Source organism: Benincasa hispida, chromosome 6, assembly GCF_009727055.1.
Source record: "Benincasa hispida cultivar B227 chromosome 6, ASM972705v1, whole genome shotgun sequence".
Lineage (NCBI taxonomy): Eukaryota > Viridiplantae > Streptophyta > Magnoliopsida > Cucurbitales > Cucurbitaceae > Benincasa > Benincasa hispida.
The window spans coordinates 18848753-18871443 of NC_052354.1; the positions used below are offsets into that span (position 1 = coordinate 18848753).

Sequence of the window (22691 nt, forward strand, 5' to 3'; positions counted from 1 at the left end):
AAGGAAAAAACACGTTCTCTCTTTGCGAGGTCCACAAGGTTAACACAACATCCAAAAACAGGTGTACATTCACCCAAAGATGGATTGGAATCAAGGGGAAAAAAATAATGGTCAAAACAAAATAGGTCAAGAAAGATGATAGGGAAAAGTCCAAAAAACGATATTGAAAAAGTCCTATATTTCCAGATCGTTGTTTCTGGGTTTTTTAAGAAGAAGCATATGAAAATGGCTAGGGCTGAAAAAGAAACAGAAAGTAAACAGTCTTAAATAACAGAGTATAATAGGAAGAAAAGCAGTTAACTCATTTAATATTAAAACATTTTATTTTTAGGTTAAAAATTAAATGGATAAGTAATAGAAAGATATTTCTTTTTCGTGCAAGTGAGGTTACCTGTAACTGAACCCACTCGTCCAACTAAACAACGGCGCACATGGTGAAAGTATTATACTTCCACCACCATCTCACTTTGGAGTTACCTCTAGTATGCCTTGGTATTTATACCTTTAAGGCATTGGTTAATTCTCCACTATGGGGACAACATTCTCTCGTTTCATTTAACTTTTGCTATGGGCCTAAGCTTAAGAGTCATTTCCAGCAATCCCCCATAAATAACTCTTATAGCAAAATTGAAATAAAACAAATTATTTGACGAAACTATTCTAAGTAAAGATAGGAGATCAAACTTAAACACCAATATCTAACGATTTGAATTGATGCATAGTGAATCAAGGCAACAACTTCATTAGAGAAAGTGAGTTACCTCGTGAACTTTCAATAACATTAGTTGAGACCCCCACAACATGTTTTACTACAAGTATTTTTCCGTGATTCTGCGATATAAAGTGTGCTAATTAAGGTTATGAATATAAACCTCGGGTCACCGTGAAAACTCTAGAAAGATACTCTTAAACTCTTTCATAAAAGGCGGTCAGACCTTCACTATCACATCAAATACTTCATCAAGTCTATTAAAGACAAACCACTCAAAACTGAGCTATGAAGACTTCATCGTCTAGTCCGTACCAGAACCAACTTCATCAAGTCTGCCAAAGACAAACCGCTCAAATACTGAGCTATGAAGAATTCATCATTATCCATCAATTCTATATCAGGATCACCCAAAGAACAGGCTATGGATCATTTAAAGGTTTTAGTTTTATCCATCAAGTTCGTACTAGGACCACCCAAATAAAGGCTATGGATCGTCAAGTTTGTCGCAATAAACCTCCCAAAAAAAGGACTATGGTCCTCAAGTCTATCGCAATAGACCCCCAGATAGAAGGCTATGGACCACTATAAGGGTTTAAGTCCCATGTTCATTGGGGATTCTAAAATTGTTTTCCTTGTTAGTTCTTTGGTTAGAGGGTAAGTTAGATTCCTCCCAGGCCTCACAAATTCTAAGGAAATAACTCCTCATTTTAACAATTGTTTCACAGCTCCATGTCTCAGACGGATATGCCTTCTTTTGCCATTATATACACTATTCTTGGTAATTCATGTGGTAGCTTATGAATCTTAATGTACCAAAACTGGGTATTGATGTCCCCTATAATGTACATCTTCTAGTAGACTTCTAAGCTACTCAACCTCTTGTCCTGCTAACTCTAGAGCAATTATTTTGGATTCTATAGTGGATCTAGCTATATACATATGTTTTGCAGACTTCCACGATATGTTTCCTCTGCCAAGTAAGAATACATAACCACTAGTAGAATTGACCTCATCATTATTAGTTACCCAATTTGCATCACAATAACCTTCTAACACAACAGGGAATCTATTGAAATGCAAACAATAGTCTATTGTGCCCTTAAGATATCTCAACAAATGACGAAGAGCATCCCAATGATCTTTATCAGAATTATGTGTATATCTACTCAATCTAGTCACAATGTATGCAATATCAAGTCTAGTATAGTTCATTAGAAACATAACACTATCTATGATCTTTGCATATTCAGATTGATACACACTAACTCCTTTTATTTTCTTAATACTTATACTAGCATTATAAGGTGTTCTTACAGGAGGATCATCAAAATAGCCAAAACTTTTTAATAATTTTTCAATGTATTGTGATTGACATGGAGAAAAACAATTTTCAATTTTCCTTATTCTAACCCCAAGTATTACGTCAGCTTCCCCTATATCTTTCATTTCAAAATGTGATGATGATAATAATTTATTATTATTTATTACCTCTATGTTTGTTCCAAATATGAGCATATCATCAACATACAAGCATAAAATCACACACTTTGCTTAAAAGAATTTTGAATAAATACATGTATTTGAGGAATTCACCTTGAACCCATTGTTTATTAAAGTAGTATGGAATTTTTCATATCATTGTGTGGGAGCTTGCTTAAGACCATGAAGAGATTTTCTAAGTTTACATACTTTATTTTCCTGACCGACAACTGTAAAGTCTTTGGGCTATATCATATAAATTTATTCTTCTAGATCAACATTAAGAAAAACTATTTTTACACCTATTTGGTGAATCAGAAGTCCATGGACAACTAGTGTAATCAAGGCTCTAATTGTAGCTATTTTTGTTATAAGAGAATACATGTCAAAGTAGTCAATACTTTGGTTTTGTGTATACTCTACTACTACTAACCTAGCCTTGTATCTTTCAATTGAACCATCTGGTCTTATTTTCTTCTTAAAAATCCACTTGCACTTAATAGGCTTACTCTTTTTAGGAAGATTCACTAAGTTCCAAGTTTGGTTCATGGTTAGAGAATCTAGTTCACTCTTAATAGTTTCCTTTCATAAGCTAGAGTCTACAAAACTTGGCTTTATATATATATATATATATATAAATTTTAGGATCCCCATTTATTAGATATATACATGCAAACTGTCAATCAATATCATCTAGCATTTCAACTAAAAAAGTAGTCAAGAAATCAATACAACAAATTTTCTCAGTTCTTTGTCTCCTACTTCTCCTAGGTTCAATTTCATGCATTCTATCAGAAGTTCTAACATCCTCAATTCAAGCATACTACTAGAAGATTTATTAATTTCAGTTTCATGCATATTATTAAATGAAGCTTCTAGATACATTCTTGAGATGTTTTATCTGATTCAAATTTTGCCTTTTTCATTGGAAATATATGTTCAAAGAATTTGACATCCCTATATTCACAAATGGATCTATCATTCAAGCACATAATCTATATGCAACACTATTTTGAGCATAATCAATAAACACACAATCAAAAGTTTTAGATCGATTTCTTGAATGTAGGATATGCTACCTTAGCCAAACACCCCCACACCCTTAGGTAATTGAGATTAGGTGTATAACCTCTCAAAAATTCGTAAAGTGTCTTATCCAGTTTTTTGTGAGGTACTCTTTTAAGAATAAAAGAGGCACAAAACACAGCATCTCCTACAAATTATCAGAGAGTCTAGAACTTATCAACATAGCATTCATCATTTTCTTAAGAGTTCTATTTTTACGTTATGCTATACCATTTTGTTGTGGTAAATATGTGTCGTAAATTTATGAATAATGTGATTGGATACACAAAATTCTTTAAGAGAATTATCACTGAATTCATCACCTCTATCTGACCTTAACATTTTAATCTTCTTATCTAATTAATTTTCTACTTCTACTTTATATCTCAAAAATATACTACCAACTTTATCTTTGGTTTTTAAAAGATAGATTTTAGTATATCTAAAATCATCAACAAAAGATATGCAATAATTTTTTCCTCCTTTACTTGTGGTGTTTTTAAAATCAATTAAATTAGAATGAATCAATTCAAGCAATTTTTTTTACTTCTATTGGTAATAAAGTTTTCTTGATAAACTTTGCTTCCACAAAAAAAACAAAACATTTACTAATTTCACATATTTCAGATGCATTGATCAATTTTAATTCTTTAAGTTTCTTATGATCTAATCTCTACCATGCCACATATCAAGAGACTCAACTTCTAGTAGAGTAAATGTTTGCTACCAAGTTTTCATACTCATGGATATATTTAACCATTCATTTGACCAAACGACAATGCACGAGTGTAGTGAAAGGGTTATTGTTCACCACCACTACACTTTGGAGTTACCTCTAGTATGCCTTGGTATTTATACCTTTAAGGCATTGCTCAATTCTCCAATGTAGGACAACATTCTCTCGTCATTTCCAACGGTTTGGACCTATTTCTAATGGGGAAAAGAATGGGAGAGGGAGTTGAAAAAATTCCTCGTAAACATTCCCCATCCTGCGCTATTAGTTTTTTTTTTCATTTATTATAATAATTTAATGCTATGTTATTATTATTATATTAATAATATATCTAAATTTCAAATTTTCTTATTTAATGTTCATGATAAGTAATATATTTGAATTAAACTTTTAAATTTAAATTTATATGTGAATTATTTTATTGGTAATCATTTCCTTCTACTAGAAAATTTGAGTAGTTCTCGTTAAATTCAATTTATCCATATAGAATTTGTCAAATATTATAATTAAATTTACTTTCATCCATAAGCTTAAGCTTTTGGGTCAATTAGTAATTTAAGATGGTATAAATTGATTCATAATGTCTTGTGTTCAAATTCATATAAAATTTTCATGAAAAATTCCTCCACCGGGACATATCTATCTATCTATCTTCTATCTTCTATTTTTTTTTTTGAAAAGATATCTATCTATCCATAGTTTCTAATAATCTTCTTTACATATATTTGATTTCCTAGACTTTCATTATTCCGAAACATATAAGAAATCTTGAAAATAGTTTTTATTTTTATTTTATTTTATTTTTTAGTTTAAAGGTATAAATTAGATTTCATCGTTTTTTTCTTTAAAAAAAAAAAAAAAAAAACAATACAAGAAAAAGTAGTTTTCGAGTTTTAAAGTATTATAGTTTCTTCACCTAAGGTTGTTAGAAAATCACATAATCTTCAAAAAGCTTCCTTCTTATTCAGTTTCCTTCCTTTTCATTGCGTTTCCCTCATAACTTGGTACTGCAGAACTCTTGCTCATTCACCGAAATTCGACGATCCATCCCAAAATTTCTTCACGTAATCCTTTATCTTCTCTTTCCATAGTTTTATCATCTTTTGTTGCTATAGCCGAATGTTATTTGGTTTTACTCTTTCAATCTTTTTGTTTTAGGATTTTGTTAATTTGTTGATGATCCATCTAGAGTTTCCCAATGATTTCTCGTTTGTAGTTTTCTAACTTTTTCCCTTCATTCTGTTGTTTAGATCTGCTGCTTGCCTGCCGCTCTTCTTTGAACGAACGACTGTGGCGTCTAGGATTTTGGTTTCTAATCAAGCTTGGGGCATGATTTGGTATTTCAGAAGAAATATTTAGCTTCAGCGATGAAGAGGTCCAGAGAAGATGTTAACATGGAATCACAGCTCCAGCGTCCTGTATTCCCCTCTAGGGGAGAATCGTATGTATTATCTTTGATATGTTTAATGTATTTGATTTCTCAGTATTTCAATTTTTTGCACGAATATTGATTTTGTTTTTCTTTTAAGGGAGTAAACTTCTGCTTGTTGCGTTTGCTTTATCCTTTTACTTCGTTTTCTCCTTGAACAATCTTATAAGTTCTGACAGTTTTTTTGTGGTTTAACTTGATGCGAAATATATGGATTTATGTCGAGGATTTACATTGATCGAATCCATCTGAATGAATATTAGGATCAGGACGGATGGTTTTCCAAATTAATTGATGAAAAGTGCTTGTTTGTGCAATATTTTATCTTGAGACTTGTTCAGTGGTGAGTTCTGTATATCACCGTAATTAACGGATCTTTCTCCTTTTCTGTATGTCGCCTTGTAAATGAAGAACTGTGCAGAGCCAAATGGTAGGAGGTGGCAGTTTGCAGAAACTAACAACGAATGATGCCCTAGAATATCTTAAGAATGTGAAGGACATCTTCCGAGACAAGAAGGAAAAATATGAAGATTTTCTTGAAGTCATGAAAGAATTCAAGGCACAAAGGTTTGGTTACAATGAAATGTGTACGTTTTTCCAATCTTGTTTATGGGTATTCGCTTAAGTTATAAATGATCTGTTTTGATGTTATCTGTTTGTAGAATTGATACTGTCGGTGTCATAGCAAGAGTGAAGCAGCTATTTAAAGGTCATCGTGACCTGATTTTGGGCTTTAATACGTTTTTGCCAAAAGGATATGCAATAACTTGTCCTCTTGAGGATGAAACACCTCCTCAAAAGAAGAAGCCTGTTCAATTTGAAGAAGCTATCAACTTTGTCGGTAAGATTAAGGTAAACTAAAGTTGTATTTTGATGTATTTTGATGTGATTTTTTTTCCCTTTCCTGCATTATATGCAGATTTCTCTCTCTTTTTTTTTTTTTCCTTTTTTTTTTTTCTTTTTTTTTTTTTTTTTTTTTTTTTTTTTTTTTTTTACATGCAGACACGGTTTGAAGGTGATAACCATGTATACAAGTCATTTTTAGAAATTTTGAATTTGTACAGGAAGGAAAACAAGTCTATAAGTGAGGTCTACCGGGAGGTTTGTTTTCACTTTTCAAGTCCATGCCTCTTTTTATAACAACCCTATGGCTCTTAGTCTCAAAATTTCCTGTTTTTGTTGCTCTGAAAACATTTGATGACAAGTTTTGCCTTTTGCAGGTTTCTGCACTGCTGCACGACCACCCGGACCTTCTTAGGGAGTTTGTTCATTTTCTGCCTGATGCTTCAGCCACAACCTCAAATAATCACATGTCATCTATGAGAAATTCTGTGCTTCGTGATAGAAATTCTTCCATACCACCTATTCAACAAGTATGTCTTAACATGGTCTTGAAGTGTTCGTGCTTTTATAAAATTCTTATTTTTTCCAATTGTTTGGCCAATATTTGGTTTGTGTTCACCATTAACAGAAAGAGAGAACAATGGCTCCACATGCTGACCACGACATTGTTCATCATCCTGATTGTGACAACGCTAGAGTTACTATAAATGGCGATAAAGAGAAATGTCAGCACAGTGAAAAAGAGAAGGATATGAGAGACAACACAGATAGTATGGAACAGTATAGGGATGCTGATAAAAAATTTAATGAGCATGATAACGGTAAGGACATCAGCATGCAAAGTTTTTCCCAGAAGAGGAAACCTACCATTAGAGTTGAAGATACAACTTCAGTGAAATTGCATCTAGGTGGAGAAGGTGAGTACTTTCTGGAGTCTGTTTCCTGTCTTGATGACAAAAAAAATGAAAAGTGAATATTTTAAACTACTGGAGTTTTATTTTGTTAATTCAAATAAAACTCTATTTGCAACGTAACTTTCACTACACATCCTATATTAACCAAAGCCAAAGGTTCCTTTTCTTAAAATTTTAAATTTTTACGCACACATCCTGTTTGGATCTGTAATCTGTATTTGATTAAAGAGCTGTAACTGTGTCCTTATAATTGGTAGCAAAGAGATTGATAGTTTAAACGTTCATTCTGTTGCATCTTTTAATTTGCGTATTTCATGACAGGTATGTCTTTTATTGAGAAGGTAAGGCAGAAGTTACCAAATGTTGATGTTTACCAAGAATTTGTGAAGTGCCTTGATATATTTGACAAGGAAATAATCACTCGATCAGAACTGCATTCTTTGGTATGAAATATATGTCTATGACTCAAAAACTTTATTGCTCGTCTTGTTGAATATATTTGCTCATAAAAATCGTGTTATTGTAATTAACCATGGAAGAAACTCACAGGATTGCAAATGTATGGCAACAATGAATGAATTTGGAAGCACAGTTTCTCTTTTACACCACTGAGTTGATATCTGATTTAATTTATATATTGATGTGGCCATATTTACAACTTAAGAATAACAACAATAATTGTTCTTCCTTAGTGTTAGTCCTCCTCAAGTTTACCCCATGACCTTATAATTATTTTACCTTGGGAACTAGACAAAATTAGTCATCGTCTTGATATTTCCTTTCTGGTAGGGGATGCTCATGCCCATTTCCCACTCCTCAAGGCTAAACATTTCTCTGAAACTTCTTATAAAATATTTGAGTTGTCCAGGATAATTCTAAATTATTTTTCAATTTTAAAAGTTAGCTAAATATATCATTTGTTTGGCATTTTCCAATTTCTCTAACATTTTATAAGTTTTAATTTGGTAATCTATTTATGAAGTTATGAGAATAGGTTTTTTCTTTTAGTTGAGTGAAATGTGTAGGCGGTGAGGGGAGGGTTGGGACATGTAGGGCATTGGATGAGTTTTGCTTTTGATTAGGTGAGATATGAAGTGTGTCCTATGATAACATTTTGCTTGGTGAGTTTTATTAGGATAAGATCTGTTAGATTTTTAAGTCAGGTAGAAATAAGGTAAGATATTTAAAACAAGAAAATGACCAACTCATGAAATAGTATTTAAAGTCCGACATCATGATTTTGATATTCAATTTCGGTGACATTCTTTAGGTCCCTTTTGAAAGGTTATGATATATTATGGATAAAATTGAAACTTTTAAAACAATAGTGTTTAGGGGCGTGGAGAGGGACCCTAGTGAGGTTTGGTCTTCGGTGGTGTTTCATGTTTTTCTTTGGGCTTTGATTTCAAAGATCTTTTGTAACTTTTTTGTAATTACACTCCGGCAATATCTTACCTAGGTGGAAACCTTCTTTGGTGGGGTTGTTGTGGGTTTTTTCAATAGTGTTTAGGGGCCAAATTGCAAGATTGTGTATAGGACCACATGATATATTTAACCAAAAAAATAGGTATATAATATCAAATTGATTCATTCTAAAACATTTTTAGTAAATATGATATATTTGATTCTACCGTATATTGTATACTTTGATTCTTTGCGTCTTTCAATTCCTTTCTCATTTAATAAAGAGGATCTTAGTTCAATTCCTTAGCTCTCTTTTCCTGCATGAACCAGCATAGTTTTGGAGTAAAAGACATAAGGAACATAACAGCTCCTGAACACTTGGTGAAAGAAGAGAATTCGGAGGTTATTTTGTGGTGGTTAGAAGTAGTGGGGCTAATTTCAACACTCCTGATGTTATTTCTAGTGCTGTTTAGCCATCTCCTTTATACTATGAAAAACCTTTGATGGTTTTAGGAAAATGAATACTACATTAACTTTGTTTGTTTACATTTATCCTTAATCAGGTGAGAGATTTACTTGGAAGATATCCAGACCTTATGGATGCTTTTGGTGAATTTATGACACTTTGTGACAGAACTGGTAACTGCTAGTAAACTAATTTATTACCTGATATTGATGCTGTATTGCTTAAACAATAACTATATTGATTACTATCCTGCAGATGGGCTTCTAGCAGATATCATGAGTAAAAGTAAGTGAAGTGATTGCCTTACTCTATGTGCTAGTATCAGTGAATAAACTGAAATTTTCTCAGACATGTGGCCCTGCTATGTTTCTTTCTTTCTTTGCCTTTCCCATATACTTGCAAAAGTTATTGAGACAATTTTGAGCATTAAAGAATTGTTACTATGTTACAGAATCCTTGTGGAATGAAGGTAGTTTACCAAGATCGGCGAAGGTAGAGGAAAAGGATAGAAATCGAGATCATGAAAGGGAGGATGGTGTTAAAGACCGAGACCATGGAAATCGAGAAAGGGATAATAGACTTGAAAAAAGTGTTGCTTTTGGCTATAATGATGTTGGTAGCCAGAAGATGTCTTTATTTTCTAGTAAGGACAAATATTTTGCAAAACCTATCAATGAACTTGACCTCTCTAATTGTGAGCGGTGTACACCCAGTTACCGTCTTCTCCCAAAGAATGTAAGAAGTAAAATAACTATTATTTGTTTGCATTAAAAAAAAAATATTATTATGAACTGATATTTTGGTTCTGGCTGCGTGTTCTTTTCTTTTTTGGTAATTTATGTGCAGTATCCAATACCCTTTGCTAGTCAGAGAACAGAAATTGGTGCTCAAGTTTTAAATGATCATTGGGTTTCTGTCACTTCAGGAAGTGAGGATTACTCTTTTAAACACATGCGTAAAAATCAGTATGAAGAAAGCCTCTTTCGTTGTGAGGATGACAGGTTGAACCTCAACTGAGATTAGTTTATTTATTTTCTTTACTTCATATCTGTTGAGTTAACAGATGGAATCAAATTTTGAGGGTCTATTGTGCTAGCATTGTTGGATACAGTAGGCAATTTTTTGCACTAATTGTTTCGTGCCGATGCAGAGGCTTTGATTTTCTGTCATTAAATCTATCATCAAATTGAAGTATTTATTCATCTCCATTGATCTATGCTTTCTTATAACTATCTTAACTTATATTATGAATTATTCACTTATTTTTCCTTCCTTTTGGAAGTTTTATTTCAACAGATAATTAGCTGTCTTCTGTTTATGCTGGCAGGTTTGAATTGGATATGTTGTTAGAATCTGTTAATGTAACATCCAAGCGTGTCGAAGACTTATTAGAAAAAATCAACTTGTCGGACAGTCCAGTCCATATTGAAGATCATTTAACAGGTAATCTTATTGATGAAATCTATAGGATATTTAATGAGCTCAATTGCTATGTTGTCAATAATAAAAGAAATACGTTCTCCTTAGAACTTTCCAAACCTTTCATTCTCGCAGCACTTAATTTGAGATGCATTGAACGCTTATATGGTGATCATGGCCTTGATGTGATGGATGTGTTAAGGAAGAACGCACCTCTTTCTCTCCCTGTTATATTAACCCGCTTGAAGCAAAAACAAGAAGAGTGGGCACGGTGTCGATCTGATTTTAATAAAGTTTGGGCTGAAATATATTTTAAGAATTATCAGAAATCTCTTGATCATCGCAGCTTCTATTTCAAGCAGCAGGATACAAAGAGCTTAAGCACAAAAGGTAAATTTCCAATACAAGCACAAAAGGTAAATTACAAGTAATCTCTCCATATTTCATTTTCTCTATGCATGTTATTTGCAGCTTTGTTATCTGAGATCAAGGAAATTAATGAAAAGAAGCATAAGGAAGAGGATGTACTGCTCACTATTACTGCAGAAAACAAACGACCTATAATTCCAAATTTGGAATTTGACTATCCTGATCAGGATATTCATGAAGATCTCTATCATCTTATCAAATATTCCTGTAGAGAACTATGCTCCACAGATCAGTCTGATAAAGCTATGAGAATTTGGACAACCTTCCTGGAGCCCATGCTTGGTATTCCTTCACGGCCCCAGGGTGCCGAGGATTCCAAAGATATTATTAGAGAAAATAATTTTGCGATTAGAGGTACTGCAATTGGTATGGTAGAGATTAGTGGTAGTTCTATTGGTGGAGGTGCCGAGTCCAAGCTGCCAGATCCTCCCAGAATTGAAGTTGAAGGTGTTCCACCTAAACAATCAAGCCCTTGCAGGGTTTGGCCCATGAATGGAGATTCTTGTCTTGAAGAAAATATTTTTCACAAAGCAAACCGTGTTGACAGCAAGGTTGATGGTCTCTGTAAATTGCAGTTCAACAACAAACAAGAGCATTCTAATGAGAGGTTGGTAAAATCCAATGTGTTGGTTAGCGCTGTGCTCGAACAAGGGAATGGAAAAGTAATTGTAGAAACTGCATCAGGTTTGCAGAATGCTTCCAAGTTCCAATTGACAATTTCTTCAAATTAATAGTTCAATTTTCATCTTAATCTTTTTCTAACTACTATGATCTAATGTCTGTCTTTTGGTTGTTCAAGGGCTGCGTTCCACTCCATCCAGAACTTGGAATGGTAGTGTTGATAAAGGGCTTGAGTTAGTATCATCATCACAGGTACGGCCCAATGGGGCAGCAAAATTTCTTTTTATCGGAACTGCCTTATGCTTTTTTTGTCCCGACTTTTTTGGCATTTAAGGTTAATTACTATTTAAATCGATGATAAAAATAAGCATGCCACTCTTATCCAAACAAAGAAAATATGTATGCCACGCATTGTCTTAAAACTTTTGTTTTAATGATACTCTATAAACACTTTATTTTGAAGAATTTTGTGTTTATTTATTTCTTATTGTTTTTTTGTCACGGTGCTTTGAGATTAATTTTAGGGGTTTCTCTCTCTCTTATTTTCTATTTTATGAATTATGAATAAAAGAACAGGAAAAGAAAAACCAACTTCTCAAGAAAGTCGCCTCAAGAGGGGGGGTGGTGTGGAGGAGAAGAGAGAAAAAGGGCAAGGATCAATTTTTACGAGAAGAAATAAATTTAAAAGGATTTACAGATGTGTGGGGGAGGGTCAGGGACGTGAGAGTTGAGAGTATACAAAAATAAAAGAAAAGAAATGAGAGTTGAGGTATAACATCAAAAATTTCATTGAGGGAAAAGTAAAAGTAAGAACAAAGAAACAAAGAACATGTCTTGATAGACGGATATGAAAGAGTTTTACTTTGTTAATTTGTTGGTGCCTGGTGGTCCAAGAAAGTTAAAGAAATGGGAGCAGGGTCTCTTAATGCACCATCTTTAACCTAAAAAATGAAGATTTTAGCAGCTTTAATGAATCAGCTATTCTTTAGCAAATTTAATAGGCAAGGCTGACTAAATAACCACCTTTTAGCATTCAAGGATATAGTTGATTAAAATTTAGCGACAGAGTACTGTAGTTTAACTGCCTCATTAGACTAGTAGTTTACTTGTAGATTTTTTTAACTCGTCTTACATGTAATATAATAGGTTTATCATTTATAAGCATTAAAAAATGTTCAATAAGTCCTCAAAATTTCTCAGTTTGATGTTTAATAAGTTCTTAAATTCTTACCCTATAGACATTTTTTTAAAAGAATATATAGATTGACAAAAATTTGTAAGTTTTGAATTTTACTAGATGTGGATGGTACTTCTTTAAAATGTCAAGTAGGTTAAAGCAATGTTTTAAAAACATATGCACAATTTCAGAATTAATATTTTATTTCTCATATAAAATTTTAAATTTGTGAAGAAAATTTTTAATTTGTAACATTAATCATATTATTAATATTGGATGTTATAATTGTATTTAATGGCATAAAATCAAATGATAACATCAGTTTTTTTGGTTCCATTTGGCGAACCTGGATGGATTAACATTACTTAATCAAATGATTTTACTCACCGGTAAAATTTTTCTTTGGGAGTTAAGTCTTGGTGCTATTAATACTCGAATGCCTTACATGTCTCTTTCTCCCTCTTGGTGTATCATGTGCCATCACAATTACGGGTCTCCTGTGCACTTGTTTATGCATTGTTCTTTTCCAACCTGTTTTTGGCATATTATTTGGGATGCTTTTGGGTGGTTTCCGGTGTCTTTACAACCTTCGTGATATCCTGTCATCCCTTTTGGTGGTTCTGAAAAGATTATTTAGCTGGCCATTCTGCATGCTTCTTTTGGACTCTTTGTACCAATAAAAAGCAGTAGACAAAACCAAATCCATAGAACTTTTTATTGGTGCAAAACACCCTTTCGCTCATTTTGGTTTATCATGTCTTGTTTTCAATAGGAAATCTATATTGTAATCACCTATGTGTGTGGAGTTTTCCCTATTTCATTTACCGATGAAATATTTCTTATCCAATAAAAACTCAGTGTTTTAAAATTTTTAATTCTGCCCTCAATTTTATAATTCAAAAAGAATCATTAGAATTCTTGTTTTGACCCTTCTCTTTCCTTCTTTTGGGAGAGAATTTTATCCTCCAACCTTTATTTCTTGATAGTAATCAAATGTCTCCATTATATAATAAAGTACGATCTATTATATAGGTTAATACATTTTGTGCAAGGCTGCGAACTAAAAAATCTTTTGGATACTTCAGGGGGGTGGTCCATCAAGGCCACTGTTGTCCAATGGTGTGATGGCAGAAGGCTCAAATGCTCCTAGTTTCAATGAAAAATGTGATGGACACTCAAAGATAGAGAGAGAAGAGGGCGAATTATCACCAACCGGAGAACTTGAGGATAATTTTTCAAATTATCAAGATGCTAGTCTCGATAAAGCAAAACACAGTGCCTCGGGCAGGCAATGTTTCAGAACCCATGCAGACAAAATATCTTGCAGGAATGTGGCAGGAGAAATGCATATCGATGCTGATGATGAAGGGGAGGAAAGTGCTAGGCGGTCATCCGAGGACAGCGAAAATGGTTCTGAGAATTGTGATATTTCTGGAACCGAGTCTGTTGATGGAGAGGACAGTACTCGTGAAGGGCAGGAAGACAGGGGTCATCATGACCGTGATAGTAAGGTTGAGAGTGATGGCGAGGCTGAAGGAATGGATGATGCCCATAGTGCTGGGGGTGATGGAACAGTATTACCTTTCTCAGAACGTTTTCTTCTTAATGTGAAGCCACTTGCCAAGTACGTCCCATTGGCATTACGCAATGAAAAAAAGAACTCCCGGATTTTTTATGGAAATGACTCCTTTTATGTCCTTTTTAGACTTCACCGAGTAAGGTTCATAAATTTGAGTTCTTTATTTTAATGAGATTAATGATGAATTTACCTTTGACTTTGCCATTACACTGACCATTTAACGTCATTTCATTGATTTGGCAGACATTGTACGAGCGGATACGATCAGCAAAGATTAATTCATCATTTGGTGAGAGGAAGTGGAGGGCTTCAAATGATACTAGCCCTAATGATCTCTATTCCAGGTTGTTTTCCTTTGCATGAATTTATAAAAACTTGTGTCTCATGGTTACTGACTGCTAAATGTCACCCAATTTTGGTCATAGTAACATGGGAGAGGGAAGAATCAGATGTATTCAGATCTGAATCTTGGATAAGATTGTGTTCCAAAGTGACTTACATATTTTGGTCTTAGTAGACTGTTGCATATTTTCTTTTTCTTGTCCTGTGTTACTTTGTAAGATTGTGATACCAACAAGTATCGTTTACAGTATAATCTGGTCCGTTTGTAAAGCCACTGGACATTATATAATCCCATTTATAAAACTAAGTTGGCAACCTATGCTAACTGAATGACACGTGTAATCTTCAAACTGTTTGGTGAGGAAAATCGGTAACTTGTTCTTACACTTAGATATCCCATTCCCAAGAAGCATCCTACCTTTTATATTCACTGGCTTTGATTTTGAGGTTTGTTCATCTTTTATCCACATTCTTGATAATTATCAGTTTGTTCGTTATCACTTGACATTCTGCGAACATGTTCATGAAACAGATTCATGAGTGCACTTCGTAGTTTACTCGATGGCTCCTCTGATAATATGAAGTTTGAGGATGACTGCCGATCTATTATTGGAACCCAGTCGTATGTTCTATTCACTTTGGACAAATTGATTTATAAACTCGTTAAACAGGCAAGATTTCTTAGCTCCATAGATGTTTCTCTTTCGACAGTCTTTTAGCTGCTGTGTTGTGCTTTTGACCTGAAAATGGTTATTTCAATGCTATTTTCAGCTTCAAACAGTTGCTACTGATGAGATAGAATCCAAGCTTCTTCAATTATATGCATATGAGAATTCAAGAAAACGTGGAAAAGATGTAGACACAGTTTATCATGATAATGCCCGTGTGCTTCTTCATGACGATAGCATCTACCGAATCGAATGTGTAAGAGTTTGTGAATTACTTCTCTTGTGAACGATGATACGTTGATTTAAACTTTTACTCTTGAGCCGTGCTCTTAAGTAATTATACTTGTACCTTCTTCACCAGTCATGTAGTCCAGGTCATCTATCCATTCAGCTAATGGAATTTGGCAATGATAAGCCTGAAGTGACGGCTGTTTCACTGGATCCCAATTTCTCAGGTTACCTGCACAATGATTTCCTCTCCATTCTCCCGGACGAAAAAGAGCAGTCTGGAATCTACTTACACAGGCATGCCGATTATTGACATACCCAGATTTTACTAGGGCATGTTTGGGAGTGATTCTAAAATCATCAAAATCACTTTTGTCATTTTCAAAATTACTCTGAAACATTTTATTAATCATTCAAATCTAATATTTATAATAAGAAAATTGCATTTAAAAATATAGAATTAAATTAACTTTGAGCGATTAAAAGCGTGTTTTGAAGTTATTTCGAAGATGATAATAGTGATTTTAACAATTTCAAAATTTCTCCTAGACATGCCCTTAATATTGTTTGATTTGGATATTAATACTTTTTCTTCTCTCCTCAGAAATAAGTGCAAGCTTGTCTGCAGTGATGAAATTTCTGCTGCATGCCAGGCCATGGAAGGACTTAAGGTTGTTAATGGTTTGGAGTGTAAAATCACATGCAATTCATCAAAGGTGGAGTTCCTATAAAATGTTCCTTTTAATAAAACCAATTTCTATTGAAATAGAACGAAAGTACAAAAGCTATAGCAATACAAAGACAAAGGCCCTACCAAACACGATTTTTATTATGTAATATCTTGTAAAGAAAGAGAGCTGGGAGAGATTGAAGCTTATTATTAGACTTTATTTTGATAACGTTGAATTCTTATTTGATGATGTTATTCATTTGTCTGGACTTGGGATTTCTATTGATATGATGTGGTTTATACACCATAGGTCTCCTACGTTTTAGATACAGAAGACTATTTGTTTCGCACAAAAGGCAGACGAAGAAGTTTGCATAGAAGTGGTTCATGCCGTCACCACCAGTCAAGGTCTTCAAATGGAAGCTCAAGCAGAGGACAACGATATCAACGATGGCTGTCAAGCTCATGATGCACATCCCGTTACCTAACTGTAAGAACTGCACTAATTCGTTTTTTTTTCTTTTTTCTTTTTTCTTTTTTCGTTAGAGCGTCACATTTCTCTCTTTTGCATTCATGGCCTATTCTTTTTCCTATTTATATGTTGCCTCACTGGAGCAAGAAAACATTTGAGACTCCTTTTCTCTGCATATCTAGGTTTCCAATGGCACGATATACGGGCATAGAAAGAAGCTCAGGAAATGAAAGAACTGAGCGTGCCAAAGGAGAAAAAAGAAAAAGAAAGAGAAGGAAAAGCTGTGTGTGAGATATTAGCCATTATTTGTCTGTAATCAGACAACTTACAACAACAACACAACGGATGGAGGTTGGATCCAGGCGATAGATTTGTTGCGTTGGAATCTCTTGTAAATAGAGGTAATTTGTGATATGGAGAGGGAACTATGTCACCTACAATTCTACATTTCATTCTTTCTGGGCTTCTTCAATAAACTGTATTTGTATACAGAAGATGGTTGCGTATTTCATCTATAATTAATTTGTTGAGGTCATTGTAAAATCATTGGCTGCTTTGTCTGTGCCATAAAAAGAGTGAGAAAAGGAAGAATACCAACAGTTTTTAAATGCCTATTTTTTGTTTTTCGGCTGTAGTTTTGGACTTCATGAGTATTTTTGCTTTTTTTATGTGCCATGCACGGCCTTGAGAGATGATTAGATTGTTTATTTGTTTCTTCTTCTATGGATTCTTGTGAAAGTTGTAGATATGGACTATTCTTTTATCTATATGCATTCATGATCTATTCACTTTAATACTCGGTGTTTAATGTCTTTCATTTCTAACTAAAGGCAGCTTGCAGATCTAACCATTTATCTTTGTACCTATTATAATTTCTCGAAAATGTTTTCATATGGCAGTTTGGTGTGAAGTTTGTTTGGATGCTCGTAGTCATAATAGATATTTAAGAATAATACTTCTGAACTCAAATATTAAAGTATATTAAAGTCCATTAATAATCATTTTATTTATTTTTGTTTTTAAAAATTAAGTTTATGGACACTGCTTCTTTTCCAAATTTCTTCATTTGTTATCTATTTTTTTATCACTAGTTTAAAAGACCAAACTAAAATTTGAAAAATAAAATAAAAGTAGCTTTTAAAAAATTATTTATATTTTTTGATTAAGAATTAAACCATTGTATTTTTGTAAAAATAAAATGAAAATATGCAATTTTCAAAAATAAAAAATAAAAATAAAATGGTTATCAAATCATTTGATTCAAATGGGACCAAAGTGTTCAGTTTTGTTTGGGGGAATAGTACCAAATTTTTATTGGAATACATGTTAGGAATAACAGTACAGATGGGTTGCATATAAACCTATGTTTCGTATACGTTCTAAATTTTTGGTTTGTCTGTTTGAACCTGAACTTTAATATGTATTTGATTGGTCTTAAAATTTTTGTTTACAGTGCTTAAACTATTTTGTGTGTAATAAATTAATCAACTTTTTGTTTTCTATGTAATAAGTTTGTTAAGAAACTTGAGACTGCCACGATGACGTTGTCGTTGTGGTCACAAACCTGTCCAGCAATGGTCACCCTTTGCTTTCATTCCCAATGCAGCATCATAATTTAGTTTGTAATGGTCGTTAGGCGGTGGTTCCCAAGGTTTAGGCTGGGGTCTCGAATCTACCCTCCAATTAGCTAGTTGGCAGTATTACTCATAGGAGACGAGAGCCTATTTAGATCCTCTAGATAGATGGCAATTTTGATCTTTACTGTTTGCAAGTCCATTCTTTCGTATATGAATGAGTGTTTGGTGTACGATAAAAACAGAGAATTGAGTTTAGTTGAATTGGTAATTATTATCTGGAGAATTAAATTGAGTTGAGTTAAGTTTGGAAGTTTGTGTTTGAGTGCAAAGTTGAGTTGAGGTATCTAATGCCATTTTTGTAAATGAGATTGGTTCTTTATTTTATTTTGTTTTTCTTTGCTATTGTTGATTAATTTTCAACTATACACCTATTTTCTCCAATCTTTTATGACATAAATTGGACACTCTCAATTTTTTTTTTATCTCAATTTGTAAAACATAACAGATTATTTTCAATAAATTCTTTTTAAAAACTGTAATAATTCTAATTCTATTCAATCTATAAAATATACTACCAAAATACATGTTATATTGCTGCTAAATTACTAATGAATTGGTATATTATATGTATGTAAATTGAATGTTGCTAACTGAACATTATTATTTTACATATTGTACACATGAACTTGAATAACTAGATAACTTAACAGTTTATGTTTATATAATCTGAATCGTATATTTGAAATTGAAGTTGTATATAGAATAATTACCATCCATTTCATAATAGTAGTGAGAATGTGAGTGTGTAGTATAGTAACATTGTTCTGAACATCACAAAAATAATATCAACCAACCAAACATGTGGTTGTTTCAAAAAATAAATTCACAAAATATATGTTTTCGGGTTGAAATATTAGGTGGTTAGTCTAGTGGGTCTGAGCAAGTAGATGTGTGCAATACCGTAGCTGTTTATCTTTTGGTACGATTAGAAAGAGGTCCATTTTTTGTATGTCTGTGCCAAATATATCAATTAGATCACATCTATCATCCTCAGTAAGCCATTCAATACCAAATATGACTTGAACTACCTCTTTTCGACGTCTAAATTCTATCTCATATTTCTCAGCTTGCCATGCAACAAGTCTGCCCATGTGCACTGATTGTATATTAACGGTTGATCGCATGATGTTGACCATTTCATTCTAGAATGTGAGTCGTTTCCTCGTACTCCCTCTGGATGACTTTGCTGATACGCTTGTTCTGTCAGTAGAAATATCTTGTGCACTTGCTCTCCTCGTGGACTGATAATGGGCAGAAATGCACGTTATCATAGTGCTAAGTTCTTAAACAATGCGGGCTTGCATTGATAAAATGTGTTAGATTGCGTCCAAAAAGCATTAAGTTTATTATATTGCGGCCACATGCGTTCATCGCATAGAAATAGTTGATTTTTGTATTTTTATGTGGAATATGCATTGATGCAAGGCGGAAATTGCGATTATAGGAAATCATTGGTTAAGCCCAACATTACCGCAAGGCTTTGCGGTAATTGTATTCGCAAACATTGCTCAAGAAGGATTGCCGTAACTTAGTGGGCGCAACTTGGTGGGCGCATCCTGGGTGAAAGGCATAATTAATCACGATGGGACAGAAAGCTGATGACGGTCGAATCCAAATTAAGCTGACAGCCGCTAACGGTAACAAGTACATTCAACTTTTCGGTGACAAATATACGATACATCAGTCAGGGAATTAAAGCCATCCCATCTGAGCAATCATAAGAGAGAAGCCGCCTTCACCCCGAAGCTCTATAAATACCAAAGGCATCCTTCAGAAAAGGGGTTCACTAGTTCGAAAATTCATAAGTTCGAATCGCATGTCTTTGTCTATAGTTTTTCCTTTTTATTTTAAGACGGAGCACGAGAAGAGTAAAGACGCTGGAGATCGCTTAGGGCAACTCGAGAGAGAACCTTGAGGTGTAGAAGCAGAGAGCGGGCTGACTCTCGCGAGAGTGAGATTATCTTTTGAACACGAGTAGAAAAACAATGTAAAAGCCTGGCCAGCAAGAGATTTCTACCAGACTCTTTATTCTATCCTTGCATTGTTATTTTATACTTCATCTTTATATTTATACAATGGAAGTTCTTATTCTATATCTGTTCACTCTCTTAGCATGCATGAGTAGCTAAACTAGTCGAATGGGTTGAGAAGAACTAAGCTAACATGACTTAAGAAGTTCATTGCTTGCGATTATCTTGTGTTATGTTGTGCCAAATGCCCCTTTAGAGTTACTCGAGAGAGAGTCTGAAGAAAGAACCTAAGACTCGAGAGAGCTAGGTTAGAATCTAGACTCGAGAGAGCAAGATTAAAACTGCATAAATAAGAGATAGAGACTTAGAGAGAAGCTCTATTTGTCAACCTGCATCGCATGCATCCTAGAGATGAGAATGATATTATGTGATCACCTTATTTGTGTGTGTGTCATTTTGTCATCACATAAATAAGAATAGAGGCTTATGTGTAGGTCCTATAGACTTATCGCATATTTCGCATGCATTTTAGCCTTAGAAGTTGTGGCATTCGCACCGAGGTGGTTTACTGTTGTATGCATATTGCACGATTGCATAGCATGAACACATCCTAGGAAGTGTTAGCCGAAACTTTTCTCAACCCGTTTACCGCATACTCATCGCATCTTCCGTGTATTCAAATCATTTCAAACTCCGCCGCATTTGTTTATTTTTCATTTCCGCAAACAACAACCTCAACAACTATTGATTTATTTGGTTACTGCAAAATTTTCCTAAAAATTACCACAGCAATCTATTTTCCAAAGTCCCTGAGTTCGACCCAGGACTTACTAGGAAACTCAGTGGAGTTTACACTTGGATTTCACTGAGAAAACTTGAGTGCTCAACACATTTCCATCATCGAATTTCATCCATAATTCCACATCATAAAATAATGCATCAAGTTTTTGGCGTCGTTGTCGGGGACTTCGGCAAAATAGTGTACTTATGGTGTTTTTTTCTGATTTCTTTGCAAACTCTCAATCTCTGGCAAATTACGACCCAGAGATTGAGAGAACATTTCGACGCAGGCTGAGAGACAACCGCCAACAACAAGAGAGAACACCAAGAATGGTGGAGCAACCGGAAGCAAGGGCCGCTAACGCGAATAATATTGTGGCCAACGCCATCCTTCTGGGGAATGATTGCAGTAGACCCATCCGGGACTATGCATCGCCTAACCTCTATGATTTCTCTCCAAAAATCATGAGGACATCGTTAGATAGATCGAGGTTTGAAATGAATCTGGTAATGTTGCAGATGATCTAGGCTGCTGGGCAGTTTGAAGGAAGGCGTGGCGAGGACCCGCACGCCCACCTCTGGAGCTTCATAGAAATCTGCAACACTTTTGTGTTCCCAAATATCTCCACCGAGGAAGTTTGACTCACTCTGTTCCCATTTTCCTTATGTGATCAAGCAAGAAAATGGGCATATTCTTTCGAACCGGAGGAGATAACCTCGTGGGAATAGGTGGTGGAAAAGTTATGAAGAAGTATTTCCCACCAACTGAGAATGCTAGGAGAAGGAAATTAATAACAAATTTTGAACAAAAAGATGACGAATCGCTCAACGATGCCTGGGCAAGGTTCAAGCAGCTGGTAAGAGATTGTCCACATAATGACTTACCAGACTGTCTGTAGATGGAGATCTTTTACCAAAGACTGAATCCCTCTTCGCAGACCGCTGCCAATACGGCAGCCGCTGGTGGTCTGCTAGACAAAATATATAAGGAAGCAAAAAGTATACTTGATTGCATTTCCAAAAACCACGAAGATTGGCAGGAAAGCGATCAAAGATTAAGAATTAAAGATAATGACTCAAACAACGGGGCCATCGCATCCCTACAAAATCAAATGACTGCAATGATGAGCTTGATATAAGACATCACAATTAATAATACGAGAGCGAAGAAAGGGCAGGTCAACGCAATTACTTAAACGACCGCAAGTTGTGTCATTTGCGGAGATGCTCACTCGATGGAAGAATGGCCAACAAACCCGCAGTCGATATGTTTCATGAGAAATAATCCCTATTCCGATACATATAACCCCGGGTGGCGAAACCACCCAAATTTTGCGTGAAAAAATCAACAACAAAGCTTTCAACTTGTGGCACAAAAAGGAGGGCCACCCGGATTCTTCCCGCAAAATAATGGTCCAACGCATAGTCAAGCCAGTAGTTCGCCACCAGAATCCTCATCCTTAGAGAGCTTGTTAAAGCAGTACATTGAGAAAAACGAATCAGTGCTTCAGAATCAAGCTACATCCATTAGAAATCTCAAAATTCAAATAGGACAAATTGCGGGCGAGCTGAAAAATAGACCGTAAGGAGCATTGCCGAGCTCAACTGAGCTCCCTCGCAATACTAGGGGTACCGGGAAGGAACAATGCTTAGC

General features: G+C 34.5%; 1 protein-coding gene across 5 annotated transcripts; it reads left to right on the forward strand.

Annotated features, from left to right (window-relative positions):
* The first annotated feature begins 4893 nt into the window (after positions 1-4893).
* LOC120079016 (paired amphipathic helix protein Sin3-like 4) lies at positions 4894-17284 on the forward strand. 5 transcript variants are annotated; one of them, XM_039033186.1, is made up of 24 exons: positions 4894-5053; positions 5240-5430; positions 5830-5985; positions 6081-6270; positions 6421-6519; positions 6639-6791; positions 6890-7178; positions 7497-7618; positions 9143-9218; positions 9301-9330; positions 9497-9780; positions 9892-10046; positions 10373-10488; positions 10600-10854; positions 10936-11577; positions 11693-11766; positions 13777-14406; positions 14514-14614; positions 15145-15283; positions 15384-15536; positions 15642-15805; positions 16113-16224; positions 16489-16668; positions 16833-17284. In XM_039033186.1, the coding sequence occupies exons 2-23, from the start codon at positions 5357-5359 to the stop codon at positions 16645-16647; spliced, it is 4173 nt and encodes a 1390-aa protein (XP_038889114.1). In that variant the 5' UTR covers positions 4894-5053; positions 5240-5356; the 3' UTR covers positions 16648-16668; positions 16833-17284. The 5 variants fall into 5 exon arrangements, with proteins under 5 accessions (XP_038889114.1, XP_038889117.1, XP_038889116.1 ...); XM_039033188.1 differs by lacking the exons at positions 4894-5053; positions 5240-5430 and having other exon boundaries at positions 5844-5985; positions 6483-6519; XM_039033187.1 differs by lacking the exons at positions 4894-5053; positions 5240-5430 and having other exon boundaries at positions 5844-5985; positions 6081-6259.
* Positions 17285-22691: the final 5407 nt, after the last annotated feature.

Coding starts and splice junctions, on each gene's coding strand:
- LOC120079016 (XM_039033186.1), top strand. CDS start 5,357: ATGAAGAGGTCCAGAGAAGATGTTAACATGGAATCACAGCTCCAGCGT. Junction 10,489..10,599: donor TATTGAAGATCATTTAACAG/GTAATCTTATTG, acceptor TCATTCTCGCAG/CACTTAATTTGAGATGCATT. Junction 10,855..10,935: donor AAAGAGCTTAAGCACAAAAG/GTAAATTTCCAA, acceptor TGTTATTTGCAG/CTTTGTTATCTGAGATCAAG.